A 24,581-nucleotide genomic window follows, 5' to 3' on the forward strand; every position below is an offset into this window, starting at 1 on the left:
CTTTTGTGGCAGATGAATACATTGAACGCCTGGCATGGAGAACACCTGGAGGAGGTTCCAGAGGTGGAGAAGCTTTTGATCCAAAAAGGTAAAATAAAATTGCATAATGGTCAAAGTGAATGTATCTCTAATTGTACTGTTTTATTACACATATAACAAAAAGCCTGTATGTAGTGCTGGTGTGTGTCCAAGGAGGTTTTCATTTGGGAGAATTGCTAGAATTTGTGACCATGAGCCAATTACTCAGAACCAATTATTCAGTAACAAGAGTAGGGAAAGTCACTTTCTGATTTAGACCTTTTGAATGAAGGAGAATTGATGTTGTTTGTCCTTGTCAGACATGAATGTTCCAAAGCACTGGAGTTGCCAGATTAAAGCATAATACGAGGCTTGACTGCTATGATAGTTAAGTCGATTTAATGAGTTTCTTGCTTGTTTAGCTCCCTGAGCTGGCTTGTTGTAAGACCCAGTAGTTTACAGTCCTGGTGCAAATAAAAGGCACAAACAGGTAGAATGAGAAGAAAGGCAGGAACATGGCAATGTTGACTTAGATCGTTTTAAACTGAATTTGTGTGAATTTTTATAGTCTGAGTCAAATGAACAGCTTGCTGCTGCTGAATGGAGATGGGCTCGTGTCCTTCTTCCTTGCTCTTAGCTGCACATGGTGATGGCACATCTTGAGCTAGCTCTAGGCACCTGATCTCATGATAACCTAATCTAACTCACTAAAATGTCAGAAAACTAGCCTGACAAGAAAAAGAAATCAACCTCTCTTCTAGTTGGGTTAGCAGTTTTGGGGGACTGGAAGAGCCTGGGAGCCGGTGCAAAGGGACGAGGCTGTGTGTCTGTGAGCGGGTGGTGAGAAGGAATGTGGGTGTGGAAAGGAGCAAGGCTAGGGTAGGGGAAGTGGGGAAGGAGGAGGTAGTGTAGGACCTTCTCTTGTTTGTGGTGAGCTGGCTTGGCTCTGTTGAGAAACCTCACCCTAAGAAGCCAGCTCTCTGGTTACTGGGCCAGCATTGGGTGATGCATTGGTAACTCAGATGCACAATTTTATGCAGCAGTGTTCAACATCTAAGCTTCTGTACTCCAAATCTCTGGATCATCTTTTGTTTTGAAAAGAGTGACTGTTTCAAATATGCTACTTTTTAGCTTTTGTACCAGTATTGGTATTCTTTCTGGAGATGTAATTAGCTTAAGTGTTTTCATTTTTCACATGATTATAACTTAGGAGATGAGCTTGACCTTCTTCCTATTATGGTTACTGGAACACTGTTGAGCTGGCAGGCTCAACAGAAAGTTTAGCTACCTGAATGTTAATTTAGATTATGGTGATATGAATTCAAAAGTGCAATAGCTGTTCCTCAGTGACTTCTCGCCTACAGGATCTTATTCCAGATTGAGATTGTTTGTAGTAACCTGAGCTAGAACTCTTAAAGAGTTTAGGAATGACTAACTTCATAGACAAGCTGTTGTTACTCAAAAGCAGATACAAAAAGCTCCATTAGCATGGTCGAAGGACATTCCTTCTGGAGCAGTCTGGCTCTTTGGGGGCTATGAGAAGAGGAAGGATGTTGTTGGAGTTCTAGCAAGATGCTTGAACCCTTGGCATTCAGTCTGGGGCCTGTATCCTATGCAGAGCTTTACATGCGAGTTAAGCAGGAGGAAGCCTGGAAATACACAACGTTGCTTCCTGTAGCTCTTTCCCCGCAGTTTGTGCCTAGTATATACTTTAGGATGGGTAATGTTTTGTACCAATACCAACTCAGTTTAACCCATCTTCTGTATTTCTGCTGGGTTGCTTGTGTTAACTTCTGTGAAGCGCTTTCATATTTTTTGGGACAAGTGGGAGAATCCTGCAACAGTAAGTATTTTTCTTGTGGGATATTCTAGTATTGGGCAGGAAGCCAAAATTAATATCAAAAAGAAACAGACCTTTTGGTGTATGTTTTTTCTTTTGTGTTTTTAGAAGATGATGCTTTTGTTTGGTAGAAAGAATGTGGGATTCTTTATTTCCATTCTGAGAAACCTGACCAGCAGCAGCTGCCTCTCCTACTTGAGCATTCTTTCCTCTCTCACTATATTGAATACTTTTGCTGAATAAATGCTGAGTTGGTACAATACCTGTTTAAAAAACAACCCCCGAACTGAACTGAATCAGTTTGTTAAAATGAATAGAAGCTATCTGCACTTCTCCAGGCTTTTGTTTGAAAGTATGCCTTGTGTCACTTAACTATTGTTTAAATTTTATTTTAAAAATACTTCTGTAAACTTCAGTCTGTTCCTTGTGGTTTTCTCTGGAATCTAATGCAACATGCTTACTCTTGGGCTTCTGGCAAGCAGGAAGTGGAGGAAAGAAGTCAAACATCTGTCCCAATCCAGTTTTCTTTAATAAGTTGTGCCTTTAAGTCACTTACTGTTGTAAAGATATCACTTGAAATAGGTTTTTAGACCAATACAGTGAGCAAAAAGGCAGTTCGCGTGCTCCAAGCAGCAGGGTAAAAGCCAGTCATTTTAACAGCAGAAGTTAAAGCTGAAAATGTGATGACCCTCCATGCAACTAAAGAGTCACATTAGTATCATTTAGGTGTTGCTCGGAGAAAGCTCTAGATGTTGGCCAAGAGAGGTACTATGGTTGTTACTGGGAAGGAGTCGTGCGAGGGTGGAATAATACGTTCTACTTTTCCCTTCTGGTGGCTGAGAGTCTCTAGCCTGTGCATGGGGAGCCAGGAGAGGAACAGCGTGCTCATTCTGCCTTTCAGCAGCACTGCAGGTTGGAAGGGCTTCGCATTCACAGTATACCTTCTGAACAAGAGTATATGTGAAAATGCAGATTCCTGAGTAGTCTAGAAATAGCTCCCTGGAAGGGATTCCCGTTTCCTTTCCTCTTCTGCTTTGACGTTAAACCTGGAGAGCAGAGTTCTCAAATCTTTCATATGTTTTCAGTTATGAGAATGAGTTTTATGGCTATGGAGGATCTGGGAATAATCTGTTCCCTAAGCATCAGTGAATGGGATGTTTAGAAAAGTCTAAGCTGAAAAGATGACTGGAATGGGACAGAATGGACAAAAACAGGAATGAGAAAGAGAGAGACATTGAGAATGGAATGAAAAAGAATAGAGGAAATTTAAGAATGCATTCAGATGTACTGTGTTTGGGAAGGGTAAAATGTGAGTCTGAAAGAAAAATCAAAGTGATGGGAAAGGGCAGGGAAAAAAAAATAAAATGGTGTATGTTACAGGAAGAAAAGAAATGAAGTCAGGAAGCAACATGGTTATAACCAAAACAACATTATGAGACTATATGATTGTATTCATTGCCTATTAATAGGATGCTGATTTAAAAGTTTACAGTAAAATGTACAGTAGAAAATATTTTCCTGTTATAGCCCTTACATTGAAGGGATGTAGTGGTCTAAGCTCTCTTTGTCCTTACAAGACTTATTTAGGGAAGATGGGATTATAGGGATTTTTGTACCTGTGGCAGAGCCACGTTCTTGAGTGATTGGTATTTAGGTATTCCCCTCTCCCCTGGCCTACCTTTTATGTGATCACATAGGCATAGAGTTCTACACAACTAGGGCGATGTAGTTTAAAACAAAACAGCATTTGTAAGTTAGACGTGATTGTATCAGCCTTGTAGGCAAGTTCTTTTCTTTGGGGTTTTTTAAGCTCTCTGCAGAAGACAATGTCTTTCAAACTAAAGTCTGCTTTCCTGTATTTTATTTTAAATCAGATTATTGGAAGAATTTGTAAATCATATCCAAGAATTACAGGTAATGGATGAAAGGATTCAGAGAAAGGTGGAGAAACTAGAACAGCAATGCCAGAAGGAAGCAAAGGAATTTGCCAAGAAAGTACAAGAGCTGCAGAAAAGCAACCAGGTAAAATCTGAAGAGCTAAGCTGTGCAAGTTTTAAAAGCATCACATGCTCCATTAACATTTCTTGGTACAGCGTGCTACTATTTGAGAGAAGAATAAAGAGGGTTTGATGGAAAACAATTTCCCCTGTCAAAGGGGGCTTATCTGCATGTTCCATTAATGAGTGTTAGCTATTCTGAAAGTAGCGAGTCTTCACAATAGTTTAAAGGAAGACACTAAACTTTAAGCAGTTGTGTGTACTTAATTAGTGGTTCTGAGTAGTTCTGTCCTTCTGAGATACAGCACCTGGAAAGCTGATGCCTGCATTCACTATGCTTCTTGCTGAAGTAAATCTGGTGTTTCCTAAAGCACAGTAAATGGAAATCATGCGTTTTGTGTCCGTGTCTATGTTCTCCCAGGTTGCCTTCCAACATTTCCAAGAACTAGATGAGCACATCAGCTACGTAGCAACTAAGGTCTGTCACCTTGGCGACCAACTGGAGGGGGTAAACACGCCACGGCAACGGGCTGTGGAGGCTCAGAAGCTGATGAAATACTTTAATGAGTTTCTGGATGGAGAGCTGAAGTCTGATGTTTTTACAAACTCTGAAAAGGTAAGAGCTGTCAGCGGGATGAAAGCAGTTCAAAGCAATAAGCAGTACTGCCCTAATTACAAGCTGCTACCATGACTTACCATGGTCAGACTTCAAACCAGTGAGTGACTGACTTGTTAAAGTTTCATTGTTCTGAAATGTAAATTAACAACACTAGGCTGCAGATTGCTGATAAAGCATTTGTATTCAGTGATGCTTAATGTGGCAATGTTGGCATTTTTCATTTTATGAAATTATCAGAGATTTGAGAAATGCTGGGAGGGCAACTTTAGAGCGCATACAATATCTGCCTTTTTCCTTTGAACCCCTTGCCTCAGATCCACCCTGTAATGCAGAATGTTTCTGAATACAACTTCTTTGTGAAACTTTACTCTGTTGGGTCAGTCCACTGGCCTTGGATACCTTTTTGTCACAGCATGCCTTTGGGCTTTGTATAGTCCTGTGGTTATGTCTCCACCCTCTGAATTTAGAGGAACCGGGCAGGAAAACTTCAAAGAAATGTTAAAGCATTTTGTTTTTCTTATGCTTCAAGAGTATGTTCATGAAGCAAATGTAATCTGAATGGTGTGGCTAACAGAAATAAACTGAAGGAAAAGCATCCAGCTGTCAGCAAAAGGGCACATACTAGATTTCCCTATGCACTTTGAAAGATAAGTAAAGTTGTTGGTTTGGGGGTTTTTTTTGAGATGTGTCCTGAAGAATCTTCCCACTCCCCATAAATTTTGTGCAGTAGTATGACTGTAGGCAGGAAAAAATTACAGTATGTGGGAACAGCAAAAACTTGGTTTGCACGTTCAGCAAAAAATACGTGCTTGAAATGCAGCTCTCAAAGGACCCAAGGTTAATAGTCATCCCCTCTCTACTGAGCTGAAGGTATCTCTCAGAAAAATGAGAAACTAATCATTTCATATGGTTGTATTCCCAAGAAGTCAGTTGCATAGTGACTTTTGATTCATGGTCTGTGGATATATGGTAACTACCAGTTGATAGTTTGCCCTAATCAAAGAGGGAGCACATAAAAACTTCTCTGACTTCCTAGGAAAACAGAAAGGTTTCAACGTAACAAAAGTTCATCTATGGGGACAGGCTTTTCCAGATCTGCATAAGCTTTTTTCTTTTTTTTTTTTCCCCCTAAGTAGAAATAAAACATGCGTGTTAAAAATATTTAATGGCAACATGGTAAATAATAAAGCATAAGTTAAAGAGAACTATGTGTTGTCTGCTGAAGAGTCTCATATAGAATTCAACTTTCAGTTTACTTAAAGTTTTGTAATATTTTCTGTTGGAGGATCTGAAAAAAATGGTAGATAAATACAGAAAACATGGAAATTGGTAAACAAATTAATCTTTATAAACCCTGAAGAAGAAGAATAAGATATTCAGCAAATCTGGAGAAAGAAAAAAGTAGTAAAGGCCAGAAGTCTTGTCCCAGTCTGCAGGGGAAGCATATGGGAACACAGACAAGATTTTCTGGATACAAGTTATCTTACTGAGACTAATTTCAGTCAAAGTGGGTTAGTACTGTTCTGTAAGTTTTTGCCTCCCAGTTTAAATAGTAAGTAGAAGTAGTGTTTATAAAAGAACCTGCCTAGACATGTGCTATCACATCTTAAGGCATCTTTGAACTAAAAATAGTTCTAAAGTATGAGATAGTAACAAATTATATTCTTAAATGTAAAACCTTAATGCTTTGTCAGTGTCTTCTGATCTTCGAACTGATGTGGGTTTTAGGTAGTGTTTTGGAGGATGTTATGTTTTTTTGTACTATGCCATCCCTCACAAACGTGGGTTTTTCTTTGAGATGTTGAGGGCAGGGGGTACTGTGAAAGGAGAGGCAGGAAAAGAATTATAATGCAGTTATTTCCTAGGGAATTCATATTTTTCACAGTAGTATCAGTTCTTAAAATCTGTTGGATTCCTTTTTTTCCCTACACTCAAGTTGTTGCTTCCCACATTACTTTCTCCTAGCTGTACTGAGCAATTTCTATCTTACCATCTCTGTGAAGGTTTTTCCTTGCTGTCTTGTCCCATGTTACGTATTGTGTGTCGTCATCCTCTGAATCCTTATAATTTCCCTTGCACTGGCAGCTAACCAGTCCCTCTCCTGTACTGAAGTCTTGAAGTGAGCAAATCACTCCAGTTAAAACAATTAAACTTTCAAAATGATCTAGCAGCTCACAGTGCAATAGCATTGTCCTGGGTTTAATGTGTTTACTATTATTCTTATATCCTTTTCTCCATTTATGTTCTGTACTCAACATTATTCCATTATGCCTTTTAACTTGTTCATAAAAATATTTTGTGTTAAAATTCTCTCTTGCCATTATTTGTCCAAGATTTTTCAGATTTTTTTTTCTAGATATGTTATAGCCTTTAAGTTGTGTTTTACAGAACCTATATTTATTTTGGCTTAATAGTTTACAGAAACCTGATTCAATTAAAAATGAAATATGTCCAGATTTAAGCAGAAACCATGGAGAATTGATCTGTCACGGCTTCCGTTGTGCATAAGAAAAGGCCCTGAATTCAATCAAATCTAAGTTAGTTAACAGCTATTGTGTGAAGAGGAGACAAAGAAAATGTTGCGTTTGTGGGGTGTTTTTTTCTTTTTTTTTTTTTTTTTTTTGTAACAGCGGTGAATAAATCTTGATCTATAGGCTATTCTAATGACATCAGTATTGATCACGATTGTTAGTTAGGTATTAAGGTTGCTCTAAGCTAGTAGAAGTAACTGCTGTTTCATTGGATTTATTTGAGGAGCGTAGCTGCTTCTGACTTAAGAGGCTATTGTAAGCTGACAGTTCAAAACATAAGCTGCTCTTAATAAACAGAATGGATATGAGAGATATGAGAGCCCCTGTTTTTGCTGAACAACCTACCTAGCGTGATGCCTGTTCCCTGTACTCTTACCTGTGTGTCTTGTTCTATTCTTGGAAAGTTTTAATCCCAACCTGCTCTAAGTGGTGGGAGAATAGGATTTCATTACTTCTTTCCTCTCACTCCAGTTCCCTGGAACATGACTAACAGGAAGAATAAGATAAACTGCATGTTCTCCATGTTCTCCGTTGTGTCAATTTATAGAGGTTTTGCTTGAACGTAGTAGCTGGAGCTTTCATCACCCCCTTCGAGGTGCCTTCCAGTCACCAAGACAGCATAATAAAGCCTGTGAAACCATCCCAGAGCTGTGTCCGGTTTGGGCCAGTCAACACTGTCTGCTTAAATCCACTGAACTTCAGTTGCAATCAGCTGCGTTCCCCACATTTTCACATTGGTGTTTTCTATAGTTTTAGTCAGCCTAGTGAAACAGTCACTAAGCGCTAAGTAGGTGCACTTCCCATGCTGATTGGTCGTGGAAGAATAAATGATAAAAGGTTTTGCTGTCCAGGACAGAGCAGAAATTTGGATGCTGTGTTAACTTCATTTGTTAGCTCTTGTATTCATGCGACTGTTCATGTTTTGTAGATGCATGATTAACTGACTTACATCTTGATCTTTGTTTTGCACCTCAGAGTTTGTAATTTCTCATACAGCTCCCATATCTCCTTCCTTGGGAGAATGTGAGGTACTCCAACTATGCTCTGCCTTGATCCCCTTTTTCCCCTTCCTCCCCTCTCCGTGCTGAGCATTGTCATGGCTTTTTTGGATACAGCTATACAGCTAATTGCATCAATTGCAAAGAATTCCCCAGTGCTTTTCCTGACGTGTCTGAAAGGGTTGCTAGCCACTTCACTTCTGAGTTCAACAGAGATCTCTTCTGGTTGCGTGTGATTCAGTAAGACTTTTATCCTAATCCCTTGTAAAGTATAATGTTGCAGTTCAGCCAGCTCTGTGTTACAGCTATATATTTTATTCCCAAATGGAAGGGTGCAAACTTTCATGAGATTGCTCTAGCCACATTCTGATGTAATCAGCCCTGAGGAATCTTTGGTCTGCAAGCTGTATAGCTATGTTGGCATAGTGCAGTGATGAGCTATTTGTCCAGGTAGCTTAGACACCTACATAGACATGCCCAATGTGAACATATAATAAAAGACTTTTTATCATGTTTTGACCTATATAATTTTATGTTTCAAAAAAACCCAAACCCTTAAGCATCATAAAAGTACATATAGGAACTTTAAAAGGGTGATCTCTTGCACGGGTACATCAACTCAACCAGCTTTAGAAATGGGAACTACATGTATGAAAATTGGACAGTGGAGGGGGAGGAAAGGAATAGCCCACAATCAGACCTTCTTTAATAATTCTGTCATGTTTTACTCTTAACAGATTAAAGAGGCAGCTGATATTATTCAGAAACTGCATTTGATTGCACAGGAACTGCCTTTTGACAGGTAAAATTCTATCTGAACATCTTTTTTTAAAAAAAAAAAATCTTCACATAACTATAATTTTCTGATGCTTCCCTTGCCTACTTTCTTGGTGCTTTACTTAGTGATTCATGTACCTTTTGAGATGGATTGTGTGCTTATTTCTCTCTCCTCTATTCTCGAATTTGTGTTCACACACTCATGTTGTAGGATCATCTTTACATACACATCCTAGACTGCTTAACAGACTTTTAATGGGATAATTTTGCTATGCTGACTTAATGCTAGATTTGAATTAGATGCTTGTAGGTTTTTATGGATATAAAGCGTGTAACTTTTCTGTCGTCTTTGTGTTACATGTTTTTATTTTTAAGTAGAGTGCTTGTTACTCATGATCTGTGATGTCTGTGATTTCTCTTGTGATGTGGATTTGAATTTAATCACGGTATTTTTGTTGTTAACAGGTTTTCTGAAGTAAAATCAAAGATAGCAAGTAAGTTATCTATCCAGTTCAATCCATATTCCTGTATTTGAATTGTTAAAGATGATTAAACGAGTATGCAATACTGTCAGCATTACAGTTTTTGTCAGTGCTTGTGTTACGTAGCCTGATGGATTTTTGTGGTTATCCCCTTTCCTCTCCAGGTAAGTACCACGATTTAGAGTGCCAGCTAATTCAAGAGTTTACCAGTGCACAGCGGAGAGGCGAAATCTCCAGAATGAGAGAAGTAGCAGCAGTTTTGCTTCATTTTAAGGTAAAAACTGAGGGTTTTAATTTAAATACATAAATAAAACAACCTACGATACAATAAGTGCCTGTTTTAAGTGAACGTATTTGTATGGGCACAACCACCATATCAGATAACACGTATAACTTCAAAAATAGTGAGATGTTCCATCTGAAATCAAATGCAAGGGAATAAAAGAGGCAGATGATGGGGGATCGGAGGCAGTGTCAGTAGAGACCATTCTAAGATAATCTTTTCTTGTATGTGTGTGGTGATAAGTGACGTTACATTAAGTTTGTGACAAAAATGGATTTGAAAGAGTACACTTCCGATGAATCTTTTTTTTTTTTGTGATAACTTTTTCACAGGGGTTGTATTTCCTTGATTTCATTCTATACTGAAAGCATGGAGAACCTGCTTTAACATTGAGTTGTTTTGCTCCTTCCATAGGGCTATTCCCATTGCGTTGATGTGTACATAAAACAGTGTCAAGAGGTAATGCATTTTGTTTTACATGTATCTCTTTGGGTGTTGATTTATTTAGTCGTACAGATTGTTGTAGATATATTACAAAATGTGCTTCTAAAACCCTAGGGTGCATTTCTGAGGAATGACGTCTTTGAAGATGCAGCCATTCTCTGCCAGCGAGTGAATAAGCAAGTTGGAGACGTCTTTAGCAATCCAGAGACTGTGCTAGCCAAACTCATTCAAAATATCTTTGAAGTTAAACTTCAGGTATTTCAAATTTTAACATGCTGAAGTTCATTGAGGAAACTTTTCATCCAAAAATATTATATCTAGTAATAACAATTAATGAGAATTTACAAGATTTGTAATCTTGTATGAAGATGTAGAATCACAGCTGATTGCTCTGTAACAATTCAGACAGATAATCAAGCCTATATCAAATAAAGCTGCTTGTACTCTGAATACAGTGCAACTGAAAATACTCAAATTCAATATGTAAAATTATAAGGGAATCAGTGTGTTCGTTAGCTAATTCACAAGATGTCATTGCATATTTGATTTCTTCTGTAGTCCCCCTACCAAGAATACGTCAGGAAAAGAAGTTTCGTATTTAATAAGAATCTTTAATCTGTTCATTCTTGGAATTGGGTTTCATATGTGAGGTTAGCATTGAGTAAGCAAAAATAACTTACGTTGTGAATACTGTCTCACAGCTAATGCAATGTTTATATGAAAGTCTGGAATAGTTGAAAATACTAAGTTTTCCATCCTGCGCGTCCAAAGAAGGGCAATGAAGCTGGTGAAGGGTCTAGAGCACAAGTCTGATGAGGAGCGGCTGAGGGAACTGGGGTTGTTTAGCCTGGAGAAGAGGAGGCTGAGGGGAGACCTTGTCACTCTCTACAACTACCTGAAAGGAGGTTGTAGCGAGGTGGGTGTCGGTCTCTTCTCCCAAGGAACAAGCGATAGGACCCTCACCGCAAGGGTTGTCAAGCGTTGGAACAGGCTGCCCAGGGAAGCGGTTGAGTTACCATCCCTGAAGGTATTTAAAAGACGTGTAGATGTGGCACTTAGGGACATGGTTTCGTGGTGGAGTTGACAGTGTTAGGTTAACGGTTGGACTTGATGATCTTAAATGTCTTTTCCAACCTAAATGATTCGATGATTCCCTTAAGTGTATGAAGTCAACAACATGACTATTTGTTGCAAAAAGCCATTTCCCTGTAGATGTTATTCTCCTTATAGTGTAAATATTGAGCTTGTCTTTCAACCCCAAATTTGTGTGTCAGTTTTGACTTACTATTTTATGGTAAATAATATTTTTATCCAAATATTCAGTGACAAGAAGGCTCTAAGCTTGTATCTGCTTTGCGTATGTATTATGATAAGCAAATATGTAAGCATCTCCTTTGCTTACTGTCAACTGTGGAAATGCCCCTAGGCCTCCGGTGCTTTTGATTCTTAAAAAGAGGGGATTTTGTGTTTGTTGGTCAAGTGTATTTTCAAAGCAATCTGTCTTTTGTCTTTGCTTCACACGCTACTGCTTTGTATTATTAAATAATTTTCTTCTAAAAGATGCATTTAACTCTATCTGTAGGTAATGCAAGATCTGTAAATTAGAGATTTAAAAACAAAGAATATATTAATTACCTTAAGTAAGATATACACTTTGCAGTAAACTGCGTATAATCTAGCAAGTAGTGAGTCAGACCTGTGGCTGATAGTTATTCTTCTAACAGATGTACCCAAATTTTACAGAGTTATGTAAAGGACCAGCTAGAAGAACACAGGAAATCAGATGCAGAGCAGTATCTTAAGAATCTCTATGATCTATATACAAGGTACTTATATATTGATGATGAAATTATTGTTGTAGCTGTTCTCTTGTAATAGGTTGATTTATTATCAAGATGTAGAAAGAGAAGCCAAAAATGTAAACTTCTCATAAAAATTGAAAAATTTTTATGGCCATTAAAGTTTTCAGAGAATGATTAGAGATTGCTTTCCTAAAGAAAATTTAAAATTGCCATTATTATTTTTAATGGGAAGTATTTAGTATAGTGATCTTTGAGAGTAATTTTAAAACCGTGCAAAAGCCAGTCCTCCGCATCTCACTGGCGACTTACTTGATTGCAATTGTACTGTATGTAATTAAACGTGAATTATGCAAAATTCTTTACTTAAACGTAAAGCTGCTAGAAGTCTTAATCGCAATCAGGATTCCGTGTGCTATGTACTTTACAAACATGTAATGCTGTAATTCATACAAATTCAACCTTTTCCTCCTCTCCCCTTCTTTGTTTCTTTTGCATAAAGAACTACTAATCTGTCAAGCAAATTGATGGAATTTAACTTGGGTACTGATAAGCAGACTTTCTTGTCTAAGCTTATCAAATCCATTTTCATTTCCTACTTGGAGAATTACATTGAGGTGGAAATTGGTTATTTGAAAAGTAGGAGTGCTATGATTCTGCAACGCTATTATGATTCCAAAAACCACCAGAAGAGGTCCATTGGCACCGGAGGGTAAGTTTCTTCTGTGAAGTTTTGTAGTTTTAAAATGGAAGGGAGGCGGTAAGGGGAGAAACGTAGTATTTGCCATGTCAGAAGTACAGTGATGAACTGCAAAAGAGCAGGCTTCTAAAATGACCTACAGCTTTTTATAATTTGCTATCACTTTATGTTAACTTCTGCTAAAAAGTGTATTGCTCTCGGTACATGTGAAAGGGCATGCATGGTATTTATACGCTCATGGGAAATGAAAAATACCAGTTAAACCTATGTTTCAACTTAGGATCCAGATCCACAAAAGGACTGAAGCAAAATTAAGGTACCTAAAGCATGTATATGTGTGTATCTAAAAGCATACATTTTTTTTCACCTGCCCAGGTCTTGTGGTCCCCTCCCAAGACCTAGGAAGGGGAAAAGACCATAGCAATGTCAGTGAGAAAGCTCTTAATGAGCCCAGAAGATGCAATGGACTTAGAGAAAGGTAAAACAAGACTTCATTATCCTCAGGGTAGAGAAACTCTAATAAAGGAGTAGCGAGAAGTGGGAAAGGAAGAATTAAAACTTGTGTGAAGCAGAGGTGATAAGACTACTGCGCCTTTCAAGGAGCTACTGGGTTCAGTGTGTCAGGAATGAAAAGTGATTTGGAGAGAACAGCAGCAGCAAAGTAATTAAATGAATTAAAAAACATGAAAATTTAATTTTCTTGGGGAAAATTAAATTGATTGTAGTGACTGACTTTATGGGTTGTTTTATGCATGGTAATGTGTTGGAGCATGCTTGACTAAATCAGGACTGCTGAGGTAGTGGATGAGGATGAGAGGATTTGTGGGTGTGGATGAGATAGAAAACTCTCATTAGTGTTTTGGAAGTACAATGGGACAGAAGGTATGGAGGCTAAACTTTGTCCCCAGAGCATAAGTGCCATAGGATTCAATTGAAATTACTCTTACTCCACAATGGGGAATAGCTGGTCCCATGGTGAGAATGTGCCATGGTAGAACACAGCTGACCATGGGATCAGAGGTGGTAGTTTTGCATTTACTGGCAATTTGTTTTAAGCTTGCAAAACTGTCTTAATGCTTGCATATCCTAAACTGTGTCTTGGGTTCTGTTTTTTAAGTTAACAACTAAAATACCCTAAATCATTGTTGAATTTCAGCATCAAAATTTCCATCCATTGAAATCTTCTTTTGGTATATCTTTGTTCTAGTATTCAAGACCTCAAAGAGAGAATCAGGCAACGTACAAACTTACCGTTGGGGCCAAGTATTGACACGCACGGAGAAACTTTTCTGTCACAAGAAGTGGTGGTTAACCTTTTGCAAGAAACGAAACAAGCGTTTGAAAGATGTCACAGGGTAAGTTTGCTTCCTGTGATCTCCATTAATGATATAATTTTGTGCGTGAAATTAAATCTTGAGGTTCAATTTTCAGTTGAAGTGTGATAGGAAGGACATTATTAAACAAATTAATTCTCTTTTGTATTTTTCACTGAATCGGGGTCATGGTGGAGGCTAAGGGTTTGATTTCAAATGTGGATCTAGTTGTATTTTCTGGTTTTTAATAGTCTATTTTTGGAAGAAGTGGGGAGGGTTAAACCTATTGTCTGCATTGCTTTTCTTACTAATTAGACCCAAGACTTGAGAAGCCTTTAATGTAATTTTTTTTTTCCTGCTTTAAAAATGTAGAGAAGTTCAACAGTTGTTTTCCTGTGTCAAGTGCCATTTCTTCTACCATTAGAGAATATCACCAAGAAAATGCTGAGAGGGATAATCTTTAACGTGGTTTACCTTGGTAACCCTCTACTGTTCTTTAAATGCTTTAGTCTAACAAAAAAAAGTGTTTTCCTTCTGATTAAATTGCTGGTTTTACTGCCTGTCACTTACTGTTTGTCTGATACTTCAGTGTAAATGAAAACCCTTGAAACTTAATTGCAAACTTAAATGGTAGGGATTGTTTATTAGCTAACTATACTGATTTCTAATAAATTTTAATGCCTTTAACATTCTAAATTAGCTTGTTGCAGAAAAACTTAACATTTTAGATATGTAGAAGTTTTAATATTTTATAAACTTAGAGGGGCCAAAGGTATAACAAAATACAGATACAGCACTGTTACCTGTACACACTGAGACGACCACCTTCCTAGTGGACATGAGGAAAAATTTCTTTACTGGAAGAGTGGTTAAACATTGGAAGAGGCTGCCCAGGGAAGTGGTTGAGTCCCCACCCCTGGAAGTATTTAAAAGACATGTAGATGAGGCGCTTAGGGACATGGTTTAGTGGGCATGGTGGTGTTGGGTTGACGGTTGGACTCGATGATCTTAGAGGTCTTTTCCAACCTCAATGATTCTATCATCCTAGTAGTGAAAGTCAGTGACTGCAAGGCAAGCATGTAGATCATTATTTTTCTCACTATGGTAGTTGCTAGAAACGGTTGTTAAGTTCATGACATAAACTAACTTTTTCCAATTGTGCACAACAACTGGGTTTTTTTTCCCTTTTTCTTTCCCTGTTGGGAACGGAATTCTTCATACTTGGTCTGAAAACAATTTTATGTATTGGGGTGGAAACCAGTGCTAAATGGATCTCGGCATATAAGGAGATTTTTAGAATTACAGGTGTATAACATCTCCGTTACCACACATGCTGCTAGGGTTTTGTTTGTGGTCAGGGCAACTCGCTATGCGAAAAAGAAGTTAAATATGTCCCTAGCTAACTAATTGTGATATTTATATCACATGGCAGATGCATGCAGATACGCTGTGTGTCCCAACTGTGACTGCTTTAGGAAAAATAAGTTGGTAATTCTGAATGTAACCGTATATTGCAACATTTTGGTGTTTGGGAATTTCTGTAACGGTGTTCTGTTGTTGGGGGTTTTGTTTTGTTTTTTTGGGGGAATACAGCAGAAATCTTTGGGAGTGTTGTTACATAAATTAACTTGAATTGCAATAGTAATATTTCTTACTCCCAGCTTCATAAAGTCTTCACATAATTCCTTAAAAACGAAAGCCATATTTCTTATGTGCAAAAGCCCTGGCGCATTTTTCTTTGGAAAAGGGATTTACTGACAGGTTGCTGTCCAAAATCCCATGTTCCTTACAGCTCATGAAGGTACAGATGCTGTGCGGATATGTGGGGCATTACTTCACTTAATAAAAATTTTCATGCTCTGTTGACTCCAGCTGAACTGTGATAAATGTAGCTGAAGTTCAGTCTGTGTTATTTTTCTGCAGTACTGTGGCAGTGATAAAAGAACAGCTGCGCTGGGTGAAACTGGAGGTCCAGCTAACCCAGTGTCCTGTCTGTGACTACGGCCAGTGGCAGAAGCTTAGCAAAAAAGAAAAAAGGCAGGGCATGGATAGAATCATCTCTTTTGTGTAGATTTTCCCAGCGTCCAGCGGTATGCAGTTTAGGTAACTTCTGAGATTACATCTGGACAATTGTGTTTTAAGGACTATTAATTAATATCTTCCTTTATTATTACTATTATTATTATTATTAGAAACTGTTTATACTTTTGCTTTCTGTAGCATCCTGTGGCGTGTTGGCTTCAGTTTACTTGTTAGTGCTGAAGGGTTTATTGATACTAAAGGCTGTTCCTGGATAGTTCTCTGTATGAATACTTTTAATTTAGAATAAAATTCCAATTATTCTGGAATACTTGTTATATCTTAAGCTTATATGTAGAACTGACCTTTAGGATAAATTTTTTTTTCTTTAAAGCTCTCTGATCTATCTGACTTACCGAAGAATGCTTTCAGAATTTTTTCTATGCTTGTAGAGTTCTTATGTACTGAACACATCGATTATGCATTAGAAACAGGCCTTGCTGGTGAGTATAATATTTTCTGAGAATTTAATCTCATTGGCCTTTTTGTGCAGATGATCTTTGCAGGTCCCTGCTGGGCCTTATTCATTGGCCTTGTTCAGAATGTATTGGTTAAATGAAATTCGTTTTGTGTATTTGGGAGTCCGCATTTAATGTCTTCTGAGGTGTAACTTCCATTTGGGGAATTGATGCACAGATGGAAACATGCTACTGTCTTCAAAAACGTTTGTGTCGGAAATTGGGACGTCAGCACTCCCTACCTCTTTCAATTGTTCTCTGTGCCATAGCAGAAGAATATTTTTATATTAAGGCTTAGTGTCTTACGTTTTATAAGAATTCCATGCTTGTTTGTGTACGTATGCATTTTAAAGAGTGACAGTAAATAAGACAATTGCTTGTATTAAGTTAAAATCTTGACAGTGAGAACCTGTCTTTCCTACATGAAAGCACAAAACTTGTGTTCTGAAGAAATATTTAAATTGGCTGTTCCATTTTGCTTTTAGAAATTTTTAAAAGCAAGATATTTCTATGCTTATGGTTATTACCTGATATATAGAATACTTCTCATAGCTATATGGCACCATGGTAAATTTTTGAAACTCTAAGCCTGTGACTTAAGCATTCATGGAAAAATTCTGCATATTTAAAAAAATCATCATGCTGTTATAAGAACTGCGTATCATTACAATCCTAATGAAACCTTCCTTGCTTTAGGCATTCCCTCTTCTGATTCAAAGAATGCAAATCTTTATTTCTTGGATGTTGTCCACCAGGCCAATACTATTTTCCATTTATTTGACAAGCAGTTCAATGATCATCTGATGCCATTGATCAGGTACCTTATTTTGATTAGCGTTTCCTTTGTGAATGGTCATTTTTGGTGAAGAAAGCAATTTTTTTCATGCTTCATCTCTGTTAAGAGGAGTTTATCGCTGGAGCGGTTCAGCTAGATGTTGTGGGGAGATAAAATGCTGTAATGAGAGGGGGAAGAAGGGAAGTTAAACAAATTGGTACCTTGGAGAACTAACGGGAGAGAGGGGGCTCCAAGACTGTTGATAGGAAGGAGAGACAAGTTGCTCCTTAGAGACCTCACTGCTGCATTACAGGCCAGGACTACAGGGGGTTTGTGGCTGCACCTGGGGTTGAGCTGGCAATATCAGGGCTGCTGAGATTCCTGGGGTACCTCACAGGCTCTGCAGAGGGAGCAGCTGGCCGTGCCTTGGGAGCCACATGTGAACTGCATGACAGCTGCATGTTGTTGGGAGCCACGGGTTGAATACACTCGAGGTAGAGTGCACTGATGTGCTGTGAATTAGTGCACGCGAAAAGCTGGTTTTGCTCGCTCACCTGCCAGGGGCTGGCAGCAGCTGAGAAGAGGCACTGCTCAGCAGGCACGATACTGCCTAAAGTGTATTACAGACCTGCCCATCAGCACTCAGCAAGTCCTGCCCGGGCTCAGGTGGCTGTTCAGGCTGTTGATTTGTTGTTCTGAAGCTGGCTAACTCCATCTAAACTAGCCCTTTCTGATGGGGTGGGAAGCGTTCACAAAATCCGGTTGTAAGTAGCAGACCCAGCAGAGAAATTTTGTTTTGATATTTTAACACTCTGTCACACACCCAACCCTTTATACTGTTGCAGTTCTTCTCCTAAATTATCTGAATGCCTTCAGAAGAAAAAGGATATCATAGAACAAATGGAAGTGAAGCTGGATATGGGCATTGATAGGCAAGTAGAGATTTAAACTTTCTGTTAATCATTAATTCTTGTAAAACTCGTTTGTGATGTGTGTTAGCTTTCCTTTTAAGGATGAGTTATTTCTGAACACAAAATTGATTATTTTTTAATTTTTTTTTTTTTTTTTTACAATCCATAAGTATGCATTATTGTGCATAGGAAACTTAGATTTTGTTTGTTTAGAGGGTCATGTTTTCCATGGCAGATTTCTGACCCATAAATACTTCTGCAAGGGCATTAGAGAATTTTGGTTATGTTGAGAGAGTGCAATAATTCAGTTTTACCTTACTGTCTCAAACTTCTTTTCTCTACTTTAAAGGAGGGGGGAATGATGATTGAAATAGGTTAAAGACTTGCAGGATTTCCATTAGGAACAAAGTTTGACAAAAATAGGTTAGATGATTTGCTTGAATCTGTGCAGTGCTATGGATTAGACCTAGTCATAGAAGCCTGTAGACCTGGAATAATTTTGATTCTGACATTGACTTGCTTTGAGGTTGTGACTGACTCATTTTATCTCCCCCCCCCCCCCCCCCCCCCCCATTTCTCCAAATAAAAATGAGGGGACAGCTATAAAAATTGTAAATTAAAATCATAACTGTTTTGCAGCAGAGGAAGACCGCAAACTAACAAGCTTAATATTAGGAAATGGAGCTGTTGTGTGATGCCCTACTTTGGTCCGGGAAGCATGTAGCGTTCCCATATTTCAAGGTGGCATTAGTCAACTAAGAACATGTAACCTAAGCTTTCTGTGCCTGTTTTCTCTCCGCAGTAACAGAAATAAGCCATCCTGTGGGTAATGAGGGCTACTCTGGAAATTATTATTGAGGTTTTTGTAAGGATCACACCATACTGGAGAGGGATGAGAAACAGCACTGTATAGGAAAAACAGGCATTGCATTTGTGTCCTGCTGGGTACTTTCTGCAGAGGGATGAGGAAGAGTTGATACGTTATTTGCACCTGCATTTTCTGCAGGTGCAAAAAGAAAGGTGGAGATAGAGGATGTGTAAGCGGCAACTGAGATTTTAGCTGCTCCTGCTGGAAGTGACCGTAGAGGTTTAAACACAAAGTTTGAAATACTTGAACTGTTGAGGCCATAAGCTTAGATCTAGACAGACATATGTCAGTCATCAGCATTAGAATAGTTTGTAACTGTGTAAAATAATTAATCTCTTAAAAGTGATAGCAAGACTTAGGAGAACAAGTCCCTGTTGGAAAACGGTACATTCAGAAGTTTGTGGATGGAGACTTCGAAACCATTTGTGCTGCGGCACCTATAAAAGAGAGATTAGCTTTGAGATGAATGTTACACATAAAATGTGTTTGTGTGCCTGCTTAACATGCTGCTTTGTGGTGCCACTGATGCTGTTGAGAATTGATTGTCTTGCTTAAAGGAATGATCTCGTCTAAAAAATAAAAGCAAATTCCTAAACGTTGATGGTTTCAACATTATGCAGTCTGAAAAAGTCCAATAGCAGCTTCTTGAATGGCATTCATAGCAATTGTCTACCTCCGTAAAAGTGATTTATAGCCAAACAAAATTAGTTCAACTGGTTTTCTTTCAGTTTGTATTCTGTGTAAACAGCCTTCTGGGAGTATTTATTGAAAATGGGAATTGAGGAGAATGCAAGATATGATTTCTTTAAATTTCTGTTGGTATGTGGATTGTTGAATGAAGTACACCTGAAATGCAAGTCAGCAATATGCGTAGAAAAAGTTCTTTCCCTCTTTGGATACATGTATTCTTCTCCCCTTCAGCCCAGCTTGAATCCTTCAAGGCCTGTAATGGCCTTGACTGTATTTTCTTAGGGGAGGTTGGAGGGGTGAGGAGGGTGTAGAAAGGGGGACGGGGCGGGGGGGGGAAGGAGAGAGAGAGGGAGGTTCCTGGCAAAGGTAGGCACTGAGAGAGGTATGCAGCCTCTTGGCTGCTTTGCTGTTTGACCTTTGGTTTGGACTTAAAGTAAACCAGGGCCTTGACCTTAGATAAAGAAAAGATAAAACCTGTGAGGGAGAAATAAATGACACTGTAAAACTCTATTAGATTTCTGAAGACAGGAGAAATACCAAGCTCTGGCAAAGGAAGAGGTTTTGTTGTGTGTTTGGGGGGTTTTATTTTGTTGTGTGTCCCCCCCCCCCCCTCATTTTCCAAGTGTTTTCTGATGCTTCCTTCCAAGTAATACACAATGTGATCTAATTCAGCTAAAATCTTTGGAATGCTTCCTTCGGCTTTCTGATTCCCTCCGCATTGAAGAATGCTATCCAGTTTCTCTGAAGGGCTGGACTTGAATGGTTTACCTTACAATTAATGTGTCCCCTTTAAAACCAGCTGGCCAGCATGCTGTGTGCTGTGCTCCGAGACACTGAACTTGGAGGAAAGAGTTTTAGGGTTGTTGGGGTTTTTTTTTTGGCTGATTCTCCTTTTTCTAACTGCTTACATAAAATCAAGCGTATCTTCTCTATAGAATTGCATTGCAACTTCAGAAGAGTGCGTATGTGTGTGCGCGTGTCTGTTAAATGAATTATTTCCTTTGACATGTCCTAGCACCGCTTGCTTTTTATAATAAATGTTTTGCTTTTAGTGTATCTTCTGTAGATTGCTCAAATGTTAGGTAGTGGGGGGGTTTTCCTCACTGCTTTATGCTGCTTACTTTTGTATAGAATCATAGTAGTATATGTAAATATAAAAATCAAGGAAATTAAAATATTCCCTTCAAAACACAATCTGTATTTGTAACTTTAAAGGACACTGAATTGTATGATCGGACAGATGAAGCACATCTTGGCTGCAGAGCAAAAGAAGACAGATTTTAAACCGGAAGATGAAAACAATGTTTTGATTCAATATACTAATGTAAGTAAACTAAGTCCCAGCTCATCAGTATAGCTTCAAATGCTCATAAGTGTTATCAGGTACAAGATATTCCTTACCAACATGCATTAGACAACACGTGCATTTGATTAATTTACTTAGCTATGCCATTTTGCACTAAGCACCTCCAAACTCAGTTGTGAACTATTTTCTCAAGCTGAAAAGGAATGTTAGCAGTTTTCTATCTAGTGTCAGACACAAATCAGTAGGTGCTGGACGAACTGTCACATTCTTTCCCCTCCCAAGAGGCCCAGATTTGGAACAAGGTTTTTAGCTGATAATTAGCTTTAAGCTATCAGTTTCAGAAAATCGATTATCAGGTACTCTCTAGTTGCTGGGTGCTTTTTCCCCTTAGAATGGCAGGAGCATGACAAAGCAGCAGGGGTATGGCATGAACATTTTTTGCTGCAGAATGTTGTCTCTACTGCCGAATCTGTCTGAATCCCAGCCTACGGGCTGCTGAGAAGCTGTAGTGCTGGTTTACATTAGGCTCTTGTTAGGGAACAATGCAAAGAGGAGTAGAGAACAAACTACAGTCAATGGGAAGAAGTGAGAGCATTGCCTGAATACCTGCAGCCAGGTGGGAATGGGAGAAGTGGAGCAGTAGGACGTAGTCTGGTACTATGTGGGAAGGGTGAAGATGCCTGCATGGCTGTTAATTTGGGTTTATAATTGCAGCTGACAAGAGGTTTTTAATCACTTCCCCCTCCCCCCCGCCTTGGTTGATCATTGTTTGAATTAAAAGCCCAAATTAAACTGTTCTATTCTGAACTGATGTGAGCTATAACTGAATTGAATAGTCTTGCATCCATCTTTCCACTTGCATTTTTGCATCTTTATGTGGCAAATAAAAAACTCTTGGAAAATTATTAATTGGAAAATTACTAAATTCAGTGACATGATGTGGGAAGTTTAAAGACTTACTGACTGATGTTCAGCTTATGATGTGGAAGCCACTTTGAGAAGAACAGATTTCTAGAAAGTAAGTTACCTAATTCTTTTTTTTTCTTTTTTTTTTTATTTAGGCTTGTGTTAAAGTCTGTGGCTATGTTAGAAAACAGCTGGAAAAGATTAGAAATTCTATGGATGGCAAGAATGTGGACACAGTTTTGATGGAGCTTGGAGTTCGTTTTCATCGACTTATCTATGAACACCTACAGCAGTATTCCTACAGTTGCATGGGAGGCATGTTAGCTATTTGTGACGTGGCTGAATATAGGAAGTGTGCCAAAGACTTCAAGGTAAGCATGTATGGGTTGGTGATGTACAGCCCTGTCGAAATTAGTAGCAGGACTCGTATTTTTAATCAGACATTTTTTCTTCGTAAAAATAGTTTGTTTCTGTTTGAACATCACCATTTTGTATATTGATGTTATATATTCTGTTAATATACCAGCAGTTCTTTATCATGTCCTAAAGAGGAGTTTCCTGATACCATTTTATTGCTTGCAGGCTGTGTGTGTATACCGAAGAGGTACTGAGTTTGCATTATTATGTGTTCTATGTCTAACTTTGCGTGTGTGCATATCTCCCTACAGATGTATAGGTACATGTGTCTATGCACACATGAGGAGAGAATGATGGATGTAAATCCTCTGTAGGGAGGAAGTATTTTGAGAATCTAGGTGGACATTGTGTCACAAGAGTTCAAGCAACTCTAACCCTTAATATCTGTCTTTCTGTTTTTCTCTTAACCACAGATTGCGCTGGTGTTACAGCTCTTTGATACCTTGCATGCACTTTGCAATCTTCTGGTTGTAGCCCCGGATAATTTAAAGCAAGTTTGCTCAGGAGAACAACTTGCTAATCTGGACAAGAACATCCTTCACTCCTTTGTTCAGCTGCGTGTTGATTATAGGTCTGCTCGTCTTGCTCGTCACTTCAGCTGAGAGCATGGAAAGAAATGTTGTACCTTTGGGCAAGCCCTCAGTTGTTAGAAAGCGCAGGGAATGATTTCTTACCAAACCATGGTTGTAACTTTTGTGAGATAATGCCTTTTCAGAAAAAAGCAGCAGCCATATTTAAACATGATGATATAGAAGGCGAGCAGGTAAAAATCTGAATGATATTTCATGTAAGCTGAAGTTCTCCTGGTGAAGAATTTTGCAAATCTACTTGCTACTGATTTTTCTTTTTTTTATTGGAAACATGTTGGTGTAGGAAAGCAAGTGGTGCATTGAAAGTATTTTAGTCTTCAATATTGAATTATCAGATACCATTTGTTAGACTTGAACTACAGAGCATAGCGTAGGTAATGGATTACATAGAATAGACCAGTGTAAAAACATTCTCCATCAATTTTAATGACTTAGACTTCAGCACAGCTAATCATAATCAAATTATCTTTGATTGGTGTTTCTAAGTAATTTCTTTCATTTAAAACGTTATCCTGCTCAATGTAATTTCTTGCTCTAATTAATTAGCTTGGAATTTCTTTGAGATGTAGGAGTAAAAGCAACACTATCCCAGAAAGATGTAATTTATTCATTGTGTAGCATTCTAAACAGAACTGAAGTGGTGAAAAGTTTTGGGGGTTTTTTTGGTTCTTTGGCACCTAATAGTCAAGGGCCCACCGGAACGTACTGGCATTGTATGATCTGACATTATTGTTTCTGTTTGATACCAGCACACTGAATTTTATATATGCTCCTAAAGTAAATGCAGCTGCCTTGCCTAAGGCGTTCTTATTACACGGTGAAGGTGCCCATTGTTGGGTTAATACAAGAGACCTTTCTCCCGTCTCTTGTTTTGTATGTAAATAAATCCAAATTCTAACGAAGTGAAAGGGTAAAACGTGGCCCAGTTTTTCACATGTGGGAGAAATGGACAGCGGCTCTAGCAAAAACCTCGAGTTGAAAATTCCTGTGCTGAAGATAATTGATCCTCAGTGCCTGAGCAATATAAAATGTTGAAGTGCGCGAAAGCTGCTCTTCCACTGATCATAATTTTAATATTGGAGACAGGCTACTTTTGTGTCCGTTACGCGCCAGCGTTTATTCAAGGTGTTTCTGAGGTGGACCCACAGTGTGCATATAGTGAATTGAAGCAGCAGTGGCGTTTGAAACATCTGGGGTAGCTTTTCCACAAGCAGTTGAAAATTGTTGTAAATAGACCTTTGTTCAGAGTGAGCTCTTCTTGAAAACCGGCTGGAACTGCCGTGGTTTGTGTCTTCAATCTGACTTACATCATCCCTGGACAAATCATCTGTAACGCTTTATTTCTACTGTGGGCTCAGCGTACGTTATGGAAACTTCTTTCTCTCCCATCTTCAGAGCAGCATTTCTATAAATTTACTCTATGGGTCGGTTAAAAAAAATTATTTTCCTCTTTTGTTAATGAATTCCCAGGTGTAGTCAATATTGACAGACTTGTGTGGAACTTCTCTTGGTTAGTTGAGGTTCTTCTGCTTCATTTTATATTTAGCAGACCATTATATCAGTAAACAAGAGAACGGATGCCAGGCTGTCCCAAAGGATTTGGGGAGACTGGCTGCTTTGTTGAGCTTCAAAGTATTTGGGGAGACTGGCTGCTTTGTTGAGCTGCGTAGCTCTATTCCTTGGCCATGGCAAAGCCACAAAGAGTTTTGGACACTGGAGGAGGCACATGCTTGTACTGCTGCCATTTTTTTTTCAAAAGCTCTGATGTGAATTCAGATGA

At 38.6% G+C, this 24,581-nt stretch overlaps 1 protein-coding gene across 1 annotated transcript; it reads left to right on the forward strand.

The window, feature by feature from the left end:
* EXOC5 (exocyst complex component 5) lies at positions 1–24,422 on the forward strand. The gene is made up of 18 exons (XM_009289829.2): positions 1–88; positions 3,733–3,880; positions 4,277–4,471; positions 8,741–8,805; positions 9,246–9,274; positions 9,427–9,536; positions 9,960–10,004; positions 10,104–10,244; positions 11,733–11,815; positions 12,291–12,500; positions 12,769–12,804; positions 13,696–13,843; positions 16,215–16,323; positions 17,035–17,155; positions 17,959–18,045; positions 20,798–20,906; positions 21,950–22,165; positions 22,625–24,422. Exons 2-18 carry the CDS (start codon positions 3,776–3,778, stop codon positions 22,811–22,813), a joined length of 1,998 nt encoding a protein of 665 aa, XP_009288104.1. The 5' UTR covers positions 1–88; positions 3,733–3,775; the 3' UTR covers positions 22,814–24,422.
* Positions 24,423–24,581: the final 159 nt, after the last annotated feature.

Source organism: Aptenodytes forsteri, unplaced genomic scaffold (genome assembly GCF_000699145.1).
Source record: "Aptenodytes forsteri isolate BGI_AS27 unplaced genomic scaffold, ASM69914v1 Scaffold76, whole genome shotgun sequence".
In the NCBI taxonomy this organism is placed as follows: Eukaryota; Metazoa; Chordata; class Aves; order Sphenisciformes; family Spheniscidae; genus Aptenodytes; species Aptenodytes forsteri.

Bases quoted from the DNA above. Each gene is read 5' to 3' on its own strand.
- EXOC5 (XM_009289829.2), top strand. From the start codon at position 3,776: ATGGATGAAAGGATTCAGAGAAAGGTGGAGAAACTAGAACAGCAATGC. The intron at 8,806-9,245 runs GTAAAATTCTAT...TGTTGTTAACAG, and splicing joins CAGGAACTGCCTTTTGACAG to GTTTTCTGAAGTAAAATCAA. The intron at 13,844-16,214 runs GTAAGTTTGCTT...TTTTCTTTAAAG, and splicing joins CGTTTGAAAGATGTCACAGG to CTCTCTGATCTATCTGACTT.